The sequence below is a fragment of the Felis catus genome, chromosome C1 (assembly GCF_018350175.1).
Source record: "Felis catus isolate Fca126 chromosome C1, F.catus_Fca126_mat1.0, whole genome shotgun sequence".
Lineage (NCBI taxonomy): Eukaryota > Metazoa > Chordata > Mammalia > Carnivora > Felidae > Felis > Felis catus.
The window spans coordinates 102883721-102898369 of record NC_058375.1 but is presented as its reverse complement, the minus strand read 5'-3'; the positions used below and the strand labels follow the sequence as shown (position 1 = coordinate 102898369).

Sequence of the window (14649 nt, the reverse complement as noted above, 5' to 3'; positions counted from 1 at the left end):
CCAATGATTTCACCTACAACAACTGAGGCTTTGTAGGGACCAGACATCTCTAAGTTGGGCATTGTATATTATCATCCTTAGAAGCCCCGGTGAAACTAGCAAGTGCTTTACCCACAGAGGTTCAGTAAATACATGAATGGAGCTGAACTAATATACAGTCCTAAAGCATCTAAATCCTCACTGTTCAGTAAGATTGCTACTAGCCACATGGGACTACTTCATATTAGATTAATTAACATTAAATGAAATTTCCCAAGTTGAATGAGCATGACTCCTAAGCAGATGTGATGTAGATACAGAACATTTGTATCACTGCAGGAAGTTCTATCAGAAAGACTCTAATTTTTTTTAATGTTTATTCATTTTTGAGAGAGAGACAGAGAGTGGATGGGGGAGGGGCAGGGGAAGGGAGACACAGAATCTGAAGCAGGCTCCAGACTCTGAGCTGTCACCACAGAGCCCGATGCAGGGCTTGGACCCATGAATCATGAGGTCGTGACTTGAGCCAAAGCTGGATGTCCAACTGGCTGAGCCACCCAGGCACCCCTGGAAAGCATGGATTCTAGACCAAAGATGATGATGTATTTTTGAAGAATATGATTTGGTGCCAAGAGGAGAGAAACTATCAGTTTATGTTGAGAGAGGTAAGACATTTTGCTGACTATACCAAAAATCAGCAAATCTAGGGGCACCTGGGTGGCTCAGTCAGTTGAGTGTCCCAACTTCAGCTCAGGTCGTGATCTCACGGCTCGTGACTTCGAGCCCTACATCGGACTCTCTGCTGTCAGCACAGAGCCCGCTTCAGATTCTCTGTCCCCCTCTCTCTCAGCTCCTCCCCCGCTCATGCACACATACTCTCTCTCGCTCTCTCTCTCAAAAATAAACATAAAAAAATCAGCAAACCTAGATGTTAGCCCATTTCCTCCCTAAATGCTCACTGCAACTTGCTTTGTTCTTTAGTCTTCTCTGCCACGTGCAGACTGAAGTTACATATCCACCTTCCACAGTTCTAGGGCAGGGGTCAGGATGACACTGGTTTCGAGTCTAGGGAAGAAAAGTGAAGTCTGCAGAGCACACAGCTCCTCGGGGAGAAGACAGACGCCTTGGTGACGATGGGCCTAAGACTTACTAAGCATGACTCGGTATTTCTCCAGTTGATTGGCCTGGGCAAAGACCGTGGCTTCGGAGATCAGCAGCTTCTCCTGGAGATCCTGATAGCGCTGTCTGCATTGTGCCAGCTGGGAGCGCAGGTGCTTGGTGGATCCAGGAAGGCCACATTCTGACTGAGGCCCGGGGTCTCTGGCCTGGGGCTGGTTATCCAGCTGTGAAAAGAGCCAGCACAGGGACCAGGGTGGTCTGATGTCACGCACTGTGCAGCAACTGCCGCTGCCCCTTCTGAGCCTTGTGGACTCTCTGCTTGGGTCTGTCACGGCGTGCCTCATGCCACTGGCAGTTGCTTGCTTTCCTGACCGAGCTCCCGCAGACCTGGGATAATGTTTCATTCATCTCTGTGTCTACAGCGCATAGCACGTCACCAGTAGAGTCTACTGGGAGCTCTGCGCGAATGTTCATGCAGTGGTTAGAAGGAGAAGGGGTAGAAACCTCTGCTCGTCTCTCCCTGCTCTCAGAATCCTCTACATTCTCCATTTACTGAACCCTCAGCAAAGCCCCTCCCCTTAAGAGGACCCCACTAGCCCCTCCTGAGCCTCAGGAGCAGACACCTGTGATGAGCTGTGACGAAACTGGCAGTGATAAGGGAGAGATGTCATTACACACCACTTGTCTGGGCTGCCTTAACTCCAGGCATCCCTAGACCGCATCCTATGAAATAATCTGTTCCGCGCCTTCCCTCCCCACTGTTCTGAGTACTAAAAGGGCAGAGACCAGCTCCTACTGCCTGCTGCCAATGCCTACTGTGTTATCTGGAAAAGTAAGCACTCCAGAAATACGTATGAGAAATTAATTACTCAAGTAATGTTTATGAGATGATGTTGTAAAAGCCTTTCTAAAGGCTGAATGCGTGAGGAACATTGCTGCTGCTCGTGGTGCAAAGGTGCCCTTCCCTCAGTCCCTCCAGACCCACAGGACGGAAGTGTTGCCTCCAGCCCTTCTCCAAGGGTCTTTCCTTCCATCTAATTCCGCACTTACTTGATCGGCAGCCCCTGCGAGGGCAGCCCCAAGGTTGAGGCTCTGGGGCCTGGGGCAGGGCTTCTTGGTCACGTGCTCCTCTTCTTGGCATCGGGACTTCTCAGGAAAACAGCCCGGCTCTGCATTCATCCTGTCGATCTCCTGGGCCAGGCGCACGAGGAGCTCTGGACTAAGTGGACTATCCCTGTCCCTGCTGCTCAGTACCAGCTGCTCTTTGAGGAGGCTGATGATGCTGTGGGCATTCTTCAGTTTTCCCTGGAGCTTTCTGAACTCGGCCTGAAGGCTACTCTCATTCAGACCCCCCTTGGTTGCCACAGTTCCCAGCGTCACCTCGCCCTTCTCCTTGTCTTCCTCTATCTCCCATCCGTCAGACATTGCTTCTCCTATCTGCTCTTTCAGCTCTGCATTCTCAAGGCAAAGGCTCAGCATGGCATTCCTGCAGAAAGCACACACAGTCAGGGGCTGCTTCTGGTCTCTGCCTCAGGTCCCGACAGCACCCCCCGTCTCAGTCCAGCAGAGACTCAGAGACATCCCAAAGCGTGAAGCCACCTCAGAGGCCTACAGCTGCTCCCTTATACCGTAGACAAGGGAACCAAGGCTCAGGAAGAGAGCGAGCCTTGCCCACACTACCACTGCTCCTTGGTGGCAACACAATTACTAAAAGCCTTGAGCTTAACACACTCCGTCTTTACCCATGTCGTGGAGCCCTCCTATTCTAATTTTAAGTGGCCTCTGGAATAAACAAGGTTAAGAAAAAAAAGAAAGAAAGAAAGACCTTGCCGAGGGCAAATTTATTATTAATTATCTATTAATTATCATCAGTTTCCAACCACTGGATGAGAGATGGGGACCTAGGAAAACATGAAATAAATAATACTAGTCAGAACTGCAACCAAATATACTTCGTTAAAAAAAATTTTTTTTTAAATGTTTATTTATTTTTGAGGGAGAGAAACAGGCAGAGTGTGAGCAGGGGAGGGGCAGAGAGAGAGGGAAACACAGAAACTGAAGCAGGCTTCAGGCTCTGAGCTGTTAGCACAGAGCCCGACGGGGGGCTCGAACCCACGGACCGTGAGATCATGACCTGAGCCAAAGTCGGACACTTTACCGACTGAACCACCCAGGTGCCCCTCAAATGTACTTCTGTAATTATTTGCTTTATGCCTGACTCTTGTGATAGATCATCTTTAGGAGGGCGGGGACTCTTTCTGTCTTGTTCACTCTGTATCCCCAGAGCCTCTACAGTGCCTGCCACAGACAACATTCATATTTATGGAAGAAATAAAACAGATAAACAACTAATTTTCACTAAGACATTCTAGGCCCCATCCTTTCTTCACACTAAACCCTTCAGCAGGGTTGGATGGAAGCAATAAAAAACATGGCTTTAGCAAGGCAATGCATTTAAATAGGCATTTTGCTTAACCTCTTTGAGCCTCAGTTTCCTTTTGCATAAAATAAGGATCACTCATACCTACTGAAGTAATTGGATGCTGAAATGAAATTGCATATATGGTATGGTTAACTCAGGGTCTGAAACAGAGAAGTCATTTAATCCTGCTGTACTAGCTGCAAACCTGAAAAACACTAACAGAATCCTATGAGGTGCTTGTTAAAAAAAAAAAAAAAAACACCCAAAACTTTAGAGCTAAGGCCTATCAATCTACTTTTTACTTAAGTTCTGCAGGTGATTCTTAAGCACACTAAATTGAGAACCACTGACTAGAAGGGACAAAGGAAACAAGTAATTCACACCCAGAAGGATTAGCAGTTGGATAACCCCCCTCGATTGGGTGTCTTAGAATCCTGAAGTCTTGGAATCAAGAGCAGGGCTTGTCTAGTGAGAATCAAGGAAGAGAATTCTTTAGGACATAGGAATCAGACAGGCTCTCCATGAGACAGTTTCCTCAATGGAGAAGAAGGGGGATAGGGCTTTTGCCAAAACAGAGGTGTAAGAGGGAGAGAAGGGAATGCATGTATAGTATGGAAAACAATGCTTGATATTATGTTATAGCTTCATGTTTTGGGGGAAAATTCCTTTGTTTTCATGATAGTAACTGATGAAGTCTCAAAAGATGGATAGATCCTAGCTTCTACAGTATCTGTGATTCTTAAGGTTGGGTGAAGAACTAAACCAGAGTTTCAGGTTAGTAACTCCAGGGAAAAAAAGAAAATAATCCATGAAGGTATTGACATGTGGTTTGAGTGTATATTCAGCTGTAGTATCAAAAGAGATGTACTGTTCTTACCCATGAGCTTAACCAAGTTTACATATAAAAAAGGCTAGAGAAAAGTTATGTTTGGGGCAGCTGGCTGGCTCAGTCGGTAGAGGGTGCGTCTCTTGATCTCGAGGTTGTGAGTTCAAGCCCCACATTGGGCAGAGAGCTTACTTTAAAAAAATAAACAGGGGCGCCTGGGTGGCTCAGTCAGTTAAGCATCCGACTTTGGCTCAGGTCATGATCTCACAGTCCATGAGTTCGAGCCCCGCATCGGGCTCTGTGCTGACAGCTCAGAGCCTGGAGCCTGCTTCGGATTCTGTGTCTCCCTCTCTCTCTGCCCCTCCCCTGCTCATGTTCTGTCTCTGTCTCAAAAATAAATAAAAACATTAAATAAATTAAAAAATTTAAAAAAACCAAAAACTGAAAAAAAAGTATGCTTTCACTTAAGTAGAAATAAATATCATAATAATTCAGAGTAAAAGAACCAGCATGAAGGACGCTCACAAGAATATTTCCAAAATTGTTTGGCAAAGTATACAACATAGAAGAAAAGGCTCAGATATTAAAAATTGGAAGGCAGGGGTCTGGCCATGGACTATTATGCAACTTTGAGCAAGTTACTAGAACTTTTTAGACCGGAGTTTCCTTGACTATGAAATAAGGATTAATCTAGATGCCAAGGTCCTCTTCAGCACTAATATCATTTGAGGACTCAGGGATGTTTAAGTGACACATAATAGGGAAACAGTAGGGCATGAATTAGATTTGCACTGCTGTGTTCTAAACAACAGGACACGAGGATTATGAGCCTCAGGGGTGAATGAATGAAAGGATTAGCCGTACATCATTGGCACGATCCTGGAGCATCTTTTGAAAAAAACACCATTAAAAACAGAGTGGCCCATCTAGCCAGTGAATCAGCTATCTGCCACTTTTGTAAAGCTAACAAAACAGCAGAGATGATTAAAATTGCTATTCCATGATTTAAGGATTTACACTGCTGAGGGAGAGCTGCGTGGGGATGAAGGGGTCCCCTGTATAAACTCTCCTCCACAGACCATTCTGCCCTGCGTGTAATAGTGAAGCATCGTGGGTAGCAGGAGATTCCTCATATGATCCAGTCAGTTCCAAAGAGCAATGCCTGTCATACAACCGGGAGGTTTTCACTTGTGACTGTATGGCTAATAATGGGCATTATTATATTGAATTAAGACCACATTTAAATAATTTGAATGGTAATTATTGATAATCACTATTATCCAATATTATTAACTTTTCCATAAAGAATTTGAGCCATTCGTGCATGGAGCTTGGGCTGTGGGCCCAAAAGCCCTAAGCACAAATGCTTGGCTGCAGCAAGGTGAGCTCCTTGGCTCTGGTGGCCTCTCCACCGCAGGCTCTCCTTCTCTGGGGGGTGTCCTACCTGATGTGGGCCACAGAGGAGAATCCTGCTTCCTCAATTTGAGCCTTTAGCTCTTTCAGTTCCCCCTCAGCTCTTCTTTTCTCCTCTAAGTGCTGGTGGATCTCAGCCCTCAGGTGGAGCATTTCCTCCTGAAGACCCCTGCTACCATCCCCTCCTGTCGAGGAAGGAGGGGGAAGACATATGTTCTGGGTCTCTGCAGCTGCCAGGCTTTTCTCCAAAGCCACCTTGATGAGCTGAAAGGAAAGCATAATTTAAAGAAGTTAGGTCATGAAGGGGGATCCCAAAGGAACATCAGATTGCAAAGGCAGCCTTTGGTGGGAACAAAAAAGACGGCCCTAAAACAAGCTCCCCCTAAGGACTTCCTCAGCCATAAGAGTCCTGGGCACTGGTTTGGGTGGGGAAGACACCAGGAGAGTGGGGAGAATTACTGCCATGAGCAGGAAGAGCAGCATCCAGAGGTAGGTGAGGAAAAGACACAAGCACTTCATAAATAAAAGCAAATGCCAACACATGAGGTGTAAACAGGACTGGAGAGCGTGGATGCTGTGATTGTTCCCTCCCCGTGGGACAGAGCGAGGAGAGTCTTCTCACAAGTCAGGAAGCTTCCCTGACTTCCCAACATTGGAGTCCTCAACTGCAAAGAGCACAGCTTGAGACACCAGCACTCAAAGCCGAAGGCCATGTCTGTACCTAAGACTCTAAAAAGGATGACTAAGACGGAAAGCACTCAGCTACAGGTAAAACAGAAGCTTAATTTCACGAGCAGCAGGAGAACCACGCCCTCCAACGACGGAGAAGTTAGTGAGGCCACCTGCCCAGCAGCCAATGTCATGTGCTATTATCCTGGTGCTGATGCTGCCAGCCAAACTCTCTACAAATCTAAGCTCGTGAGAAGAAAACAAGGTGGAAATAATTTCAGCACACCTTTCTATTTAAAAAAAATTTTTTTAAATGTTTATTTACGTTTGAGAGGCAGAAAGACAGAGCATGAGCAGGGGAAGGGCAGAGAGAGAGAGAGGGAGACACAGAATCCAAAGCAGGCTCCAGGCTCTGAGCTGTCAGCACAGAGCCCAACGCGGGGCTTGAACCCATGAACCGCGAGATCATGCCCTGAGCCAAAGTCGGACACTCCATTGACTGAGTCACCCAGGCACCCCAACAACTTTCTGATTTTTGAGGATCTTTTTGAAGTTACTCTTCAGTGTGTCAACTCAAGCAGGTTATATAGTTTTTCCTCAAAGGAGAATTGTTTTAACTTGAAGTCTTTCTTATTGTTCCTCTCCAGTTTTCCCTAGGCTTTTAAAAGTGTAGAAACCAAAACCCGAGTATGACAACCTACTCAGTGTATGACTATTTTAGTGCAAGGATTTCTTGTACATTTGTCTAATATTAATACATCCCAATGTCATGCTGCTTCATTTTCCTCTCTGTGACTGCACTCTGGGATTCTACTCAGCTTCAGGTCTATTCTTATCTTCCAGTTTCCCACCTCTCTCCCACAGCTGTTTCTGGGTCATGTTGTTTCCTCTATGTGTGTCAATAGTGTGACTTACACTTGTCACTTGTAAATTCATTCTGGCTATACAGAATCATTTCTCAAGGGTCAAAGTCCTCAAAATATTTGATGTGCATCTCCAGAGATCAAGGAGTAGCCACTCGACCGGGGATGACTTGTGGAGTTAATCGTATGCTTTATACCTTCATTCAGGTCACAAATATATTGAACAGAACAGAGCCCAGAGCAGCTTAAGTGGATCAATGATTGAGCTGCTTGGCTTGGCACAGAGCCATTGACTTTGGCTGGTAACCGAGCATGGTGAAATCTAGGCTGTGAGTGTGGGGTGGGGCTGATTCACAGCGTGCATGTGCAATGGCGGTGAGCAGCACTGGCAGTTGAGGTTGCAAAGGAAAAGAAAGAAGAAACATGCATGGACACAGTTGCTCATTTCCTAGGCATTCCTAGGGTTCTGAGCCTGGCATTTGTCTCTACGGTCCGCTGCTGGGCTTAGTTAGACTGGCCTATCTCCGCGTGTGCCACCAAGCATTTGGGACAAAAATCGGGAAAGGGGGACTGGATAAAAACCACTTTTGAAAATTTAGGACCTCAATCCCTCATTTGAACTATGTGATATTACCTTTCTATATAAACCCTTTCCAACTAACTTCAATAAACACTGCCTTCGGCTTTGAATATGGGCACATTTATTCTTTTCTAAAACTTAAGGGCTCCTGCTGCTTGGAAATGACGTCTCCCTGTAATGTCTCACCTATTTTTAAAGCACCTTTCTGGATGTATGTTATCTTCTACTGACTGAAATATGCCTAGTTTCCTTAAAAAGAAAGTTAAGAACCATGGAATGTCAGTACCAGGAGGGAACTGAAGGCCCACCTGGTCTAATGTCCCCCTTAAAAATGAGAAAATAGACGATTTGTTCCCAGGCTAATTTGGGTTTTCTTATTTTCACGTTAAAGGGAGCTTACTTTGGCTAACTTATCTGTAAAATTGAAATACAAATGCATGAAAAATGACTCAGAATCTAGCCTTTTCAACAGTTTTTCTTTCCCATCTATGGAAAGTTAATATTTCTATATTTCTCCCAAATAAACCCCCAGGGTTTCCAGTCTGTAGGGTGGTAGTATGGATCCTTTAGGCCTACTGTTAGTTGTATCTAACAGGTTCCTCCTCCACCACCCCGCACCATTTCCTAACTCATCTGTTGTAAAGCTTCCATGGTATAAACTTTGTTGTATGCGGGGTCTCCTTTTACCCCAGAGAAGTCTACATGTCTGATCTCTTGTTTGCCATGAGTTGTTTTTTGCCCAATTACATTATGTCTCACCATGTAAATCAGTTCTCACACAGCATGGAGGGCATTCAAAATAATTGTTCCTCACATTCTTCACACTAAGTCTACTGACTTTTTCCTCCTTCGTCACATTTGAATCTCGATTCTTGATTAGCTTTTTTCTACTGCAAAAGTTAAAATGAAGGAAGGCACTGCTTGATTCATTTCACAGGTGCTTCCCAGGTATTTATAGACTTACATTTGCTTGAGAATGGGATTTTGTGGGAGATACCTGGGGAAAATTACCAATATAGATAGACCTGAGACTTCCTGGGGTGAGTGAGTCTAAAAATAAGAACGAAGCAACTTGCTGTGGCCAAAAGATAGCTCTTGCCTTGGAAGGAACACCAAGTTGGATGTGCTTGTTAGGGGAAGATGTGTATGCCTGAGGTAGGTAGGTAGCCTGGTGTTGAGTAAAGTCTACCTTCCAAGGACACAGCAGGGAGGAACTCAGAGACTAATTATAAGGGACCATTTCCCTGGAAAGCAGCAAACACAGTTTTGAGAATCTTGACACAGAACAGTTATGACAAAAGAAGCTTTATTTGTTTGGTAGCAGGAGAGGCACACCCTCAAAACTCCAGAAAAGTTGAAGTGAATTTACAATGATTTCATACACCAAGGTTCCTCCTACCCCAAACTGGAGACAGATTTTCAAGGACAGATGATGGAAAGAAAATGATGCTTACCCAAGACATTCTTCATCCAGCAGGTATAAAACTTTGTCTATCATGAGTCAAGCCCTAATCTAAATGTCTGTTAACTAATAATTTATTAAGTATTGCTGCCAAGTAATAGGGCAGACATTGCAAGGGAAATATACATGCTCCAATGTAAAGGTTTATTCCAGGGTTGAACTGACTTCCTCAAAATGTGGTCTGGTCATTTGCTGCGTGCTAGGCTATAGGAAGGAAGGTTCGGGAAGAACAACTCTACAAACCAGTTTGCCCACAGCTGAGAATGAGAGCAAGGGGCTTGTGCTACCACACACAGGTTAGACCATGTTAGTCAGAATCTGGCTTTCTTCACATCTGTGTCTCTTGTTCACTTATTCTGGAATTAATCGGGTCCACAGCAGCAATAACCACCAGTGACCGGCAGACATCCCAATCGAGCTGTCTTAGAGTGGACATCTGCTTATCTTGCAGATCCCCCTTTTCTCCCCAAAGCTCCTCAGGGACATCAGGGCATGGGAAGCAGAGGAATCTGTCTGGAGGGGCAGTAGTATACATCATTCAGGTCACAAGCATTGGTTAGGGGGACTCAGAAGAAGCTGTTCAAGCAAAAGGAGAAGAGGAACTCATGCAGGATCTCGAGGGAGACGTGAGGGTCAGGTACAGCTCAAGCAACAAAAAGGGGAGCTTGGTAGAAGGTAAAGAAACTGTGTTGAGGATGTGGGGGATCTCAGACAACTACCTACTTGAGGACTACTCATGTCCTCAAGAACCGAAGACTGTGACAAGTTCCGTGAGATGTGAGGAATGCTCGTGTGGGCTCTTTTTCTCATACAGGAGGTATAGAGGCCAACCCAGAAAGCCTCATTTCCCCTGAAGTTTTCCTAATAGCTCCAAGGAAGCCATCACTGGAAAAGCCCAGCTACTTCTGCAGAAGGACAGATACCAATGTTCCACTTTCTCCTCAACAACTCAGAGGCATGGTCCATCTAGGAGACGTGATTGCTAAATGTCACTGGGCAAGGTGGAGACACAGAGGACTGCCAGTGAGTGCCATGGGGTCATTGTTGGTGACTTAATCTCTGAGGTCCAGGACATTCAACTCTTGAGCTTGAGAACATGCTGGTTTACACCTTCACTGATGGTTGGTGGGAACAGTGTTTCAGCCTTGGGTACCAAGTTCTGAGGTTTGATGGGGGCTTGCTCTTGAAGTGTCACCTGCTGGTCACTGGCATGTCACAACCTGCATGGTCTGTTGGTCGCCCAACAGACTTCTCTTTTGCACAACAAGATTTCACCAGGACAGATCCCTACTTTGGAAGCATTCTGATCCTCTCGGAGGTTCTCAGAGAGCACTCTCCTGAAGCAGGTCTTAGGCCTGCACCTCCCCGATCAGCCCTCCGATGACTCCCTGTCTTCTGTGGTGTTTCAGATACAAAAACCCAAGAGGGGAACTGTCCAAGGCCTTGTTGTATGTAAAGATTCTTCTGACGCTAAAGCTATAGATGGTACATGGGGGCAAGGGTGGGAAGGAGGGGGCAGGGAGCAGGAGCAAGAGATAGAAGGAGTAAAAAATAAAAAATAAAAGTAGATTGGAGAGAAAAGTGGAGTGAGGACGGGGGTTGGCAAGGTGGCTGGGAAGCTTGGGGGGGCAGAAGACTGGAAACTGGTGTTTAGTAAAAGATAGCTTCTTACTTTAGGTTCGCAGGAGCTGCAGGAGACCACCAGACCCCAAAGGGCTATGAACCTTCCACCCTGGGAACCCAGAACCTGACTTGGACTTACCTGCTGGTGGCTGTTGTGTGCAGCCTCCTCCTCGATGCTGTCGGTGAACTCGGTACTAGCATCTTCAGTATCGTCCCCTGCAGCTGCACCTGGAAATGAGTCCAGAAGAAAAAGGTGACTCCTTTCACAGGTGGCTTTCAGATAGCAGCTACAATTACACTTTTTTTGCACCTGCCTCTGATTTCTTTCTTTCTCCGTATGCGTGACCCCCTAGCCAGCAGGGCTGAAGGCAGGACCAGTGTGCCAGATGTGTAGAAAAGCCTTTTTTGCTATCACTATTAGTATAGCATTGGACTAACATACAACTTAAGTCTTAAAACCTTCTCTGCTTTGACTGCACAGACCTGTACCTGAGAAGCTGGCTGTTAGATAGGGTGATCATCCCTCTCACCTATTTCCAGAAAGCCTGAATTATTCTCTGTCCTGCCAGTCTGGCAATGTAATGACTTTCTCTTCTGAGATATGGGCCCAACATGACTAATCTTTTCCCCCACTAATGAGTGCTCAGAGGGTCTGTATTTACTCGGGATTAAGGGCGCCCGACTTTTCTCATACTTTCCCATCTCTGGGATCAGTTGTGCATGGGGTGACAATCTCTCTGAAGAACACCCCTCTAGGGGCTTTGTGTCCTACAGAAGCTCAAGTCCAGTCAAGACTCAAGGCACAGAATGATTTGGGTGCTTCCTAATTCCTTCCTTTAACCTCCCTATCTCTCTCAAACTCTTGTTCAATGCCAACATCTTTTGCCTGAAGGGTTTCTTATACGTCTTTGTCCAAGTGGGTTTTAATATGTTCTTTTTTTTTTTTTTTTTTTAGTTTATTTAGACAGAGAGAGAGAGAGAGCGTGCAAGCAGGGGAGGAGCAGAGAGAGAGAGAGGAAGAGACAGAATCCCAAGCAGGCTCCATGCTGTCAGTGGAGCACAATCTCACAAACGTTGAGATCATGACCTGAATAGAAATTAGGAGTTGGATGATCAACAGACTGAGCCACCCAGGCGCCCCATAATACATTCTTTTATTCCTTAAAGATGAACACCGTCACCGTAGAACACAAATATCTATGCCTTGCAGTAAGGGACAAGTAGCTGAAATTCATGGTCTGGGCAAAGGTCTTAGACAGTGTTGATCAACAGAACTTTCTGCAGCTCTATGCATGTGCTGCCCAATACAGCAGACATATGTGGCTACTGAGCACTTGCAATGTGGCTAGCATGATTGAGGAACTAAATTTTTAATTTAATTTAAAATAAAATTCAACTAGCCATACATGGCTAGTGGCTGCCATGTTGGACAGAACAGAGCTAGGGCCTTTCCTCCTCTCCACATCTGTCTAATAAGAGACTGTCCATCCAATTTTAGATTAAGACCTGTGGCCCACATTACTCATTTCTTCTAAAAATGGAGGATTTATGATGGTTAATTCATTTTAACACCAAGGAAAATCTACCCTGATACTTCCTGGGTCTGTAGAACAGGTCTTACAGAACCTACCCAAGTTAGAGAAGCTTGAGACCTAGTTCTCACCTCCGCAACCAACCTATTAAAACTCCTCTTCTGACCACTGAGTAACCTGGGCCTGAAAGAGATTAGACGGTGGGTCCATGGTTATACAGCTAGTCCTGACAAGAGCTATGCCAAGAAGTCATGTCTTTGGACTTTCAGACAGAGGCAACTCACTATTCCTTCTGGTGACAGATTAGATCTTTGTTTCTTCTTCCAAGACCAAAGAACCTGCTTCTGAGCTCAGACCTCCATGGATGAAAGGCTCTGCATGAACAGTGACCATTCATTACCCTCGCTGCAGATAAGGTGAACAGGAGCAGTTCACACCTACATTCCATCTCTTGTCATCTGCAAGTTCAGGCCAGAGTGCTTGCAACGACCCAGGCCAATCTCGTTAAAGTATTAAAAGGTAGTAAGCATGCTGCCCTAACAACTTAATCTTATGACTCATTCCATGAATGTTGCGTTAACTTTGGACCGAGTTCCTGTACCCTGTACCATAAAGTCTGACCTACAAAGAGGTATATCCACCACTCAGCACTTTTGGAGATTCCCTGCCAGACAGTGTACAATAGGCATTTCCAATACTCCATCTTTCAAACCAGCCCCAGAACCGTGTCATCCACAATACTGGTTGTGGAAGAACATGCCCCCTACGCTTTGGCGACTCACTGAATCCGGGATGCTGATTCACTTGAGGACATCCCAATCCTATCATGCTTATTTTGGAAAATATTCCCTGTACCACAGTAGAGATCAGCATCTTTTATTTTTTTTCCCTGCAAAGAGAAGGGATGTCCCACTCAACGACAGATTAAGAAAATATAGTTTTCACATTGTTTTCACATTGAGCTTTGGGCCAGAGAATGATCCTGTGGTTGAAGAAAGCTCAGCTATAGGAGTTCAGGTCCTCCTTTCCATATTGTTCTTGGTGGCTTGGATGGCCATGCTGCCTCACATCCCCAGGGGATTCCTGTGCTAGGTTCCAGGAGTAAGGTAAGGGAGGACTAGAAAAAGTGACTGTCCCTGGTCTTAAAGGCTTTTATCTCACACTTTCTTCCCTCCACTTACCTTTGTCAGCCTTTCTGATGCCACATCTGCATTTTTAGGTAATCTTCTCTTTAATTCATTCAGGGACAGAATACCACAGTTTTGACTTCATCAGGAGTTAGATGGAGACAAAGTAAGAATGCCCATTTCATCCCAACATTCCATTACATAGGTGTTTTCCTTTTCTTATTCTTAGCTAGCTCAGCCTGCTCTAGCTCCGTTGGGGGAACTTCAATGGTTGCTCAGCCTTTCACCAATTTGAGTTAGAATGCTGAAAGCTTTGGGTGGGGGGGCTGGAATAAAGGTGAAAAAAATTTATAGAAAATATTGGAATAAGTTATCCTACGTAGAGCCCTGTAAGCTTACCCTAAACACCTTTCTTTCTGTTTTTGTTTTTCGATCAATGATGATAAAAGAACTTCTCTTTTGTGAGGGAACACACTTTCCTAAGCTTTTACAATGCAACAAAATACTATCTTCCAAACTAACTTGGAATGCTCTAAATTTCTAACTTAAAGGCAGTATACCTTATATTCACGAGCATACTGCTAATTATTTTACATACCCTGAAAACTAAGAGTCTGTCACTTCAAATTTAATTTTCTTCTCCAGGTTTTATCTCCAGATTAAGTTTTATATGTTAGACTAGAAATTTTATTAAACATTTTTTTATTGGAGGCTTTGATGGTGGCTCTGAAATTTGAGAAACTGCAAATTTCTCTCTATATTTCACATATATAATGGACGTGGTACCTAAAACTCCCCGTTAGGTTTAGAAAAGTATTTTCTCCCAGCTATCTGGCTTGATACAGTACACAGAAATAAAAGCCTCTAAAATACTTTAAATCCTTAAGTGAAAATTTAATTGTTATGCATACGTATTCTTTTAATCACTGAAACAATAATTGAAATTTTTGTGGAACTTTGTAAGTTGAGGATGGCATAATTAATAAGAATATGGACTCTGGAGCCTGATGATCTAGATTAGATTTCTGCTTCTG

The 14649-nt window shown here is 44.8% G+C and overlaps 1 protein-coding gene across 25 annotated transcripts in view; it reads right to left on the bottom strand.

The window, feature by feature from the left end:
* LOC101093537 (phosphodiesterase 4D interacting protein) overlaps positions 1-14649 on the bottom strand; it is a 220093-nt gene that overhangs the window by 30172 nt on the left and 175272 nt on the right. For 24 of the 25 annotated variants that reach the window (XM_023259046.2, XM_023259051.2, XM_023259048.2 and 21 more), the window contains 4 exons: positions 11096-11184; positions 5791-6023; positions 2149-2584; positions 1130-1322 (listed from right to left, as the gene is read on the bottom strand). In XM_023259046.2, the coding sequence (XP_023114814.2) occupies positions 1130-1322; positions 2149-2584; positions 5791-6023; positions 11096-11184 (951 nt within the window). Of the gene's footprint in view, positions 1-1129; positions 1323-2148; positions 2585-5790; positions 6024-9160; positions 10810-11095; positions 11185-14649 lie in introns of those variants that run through there. The other variant, XM_045033371.1, reaches the window with a different exon arrangement.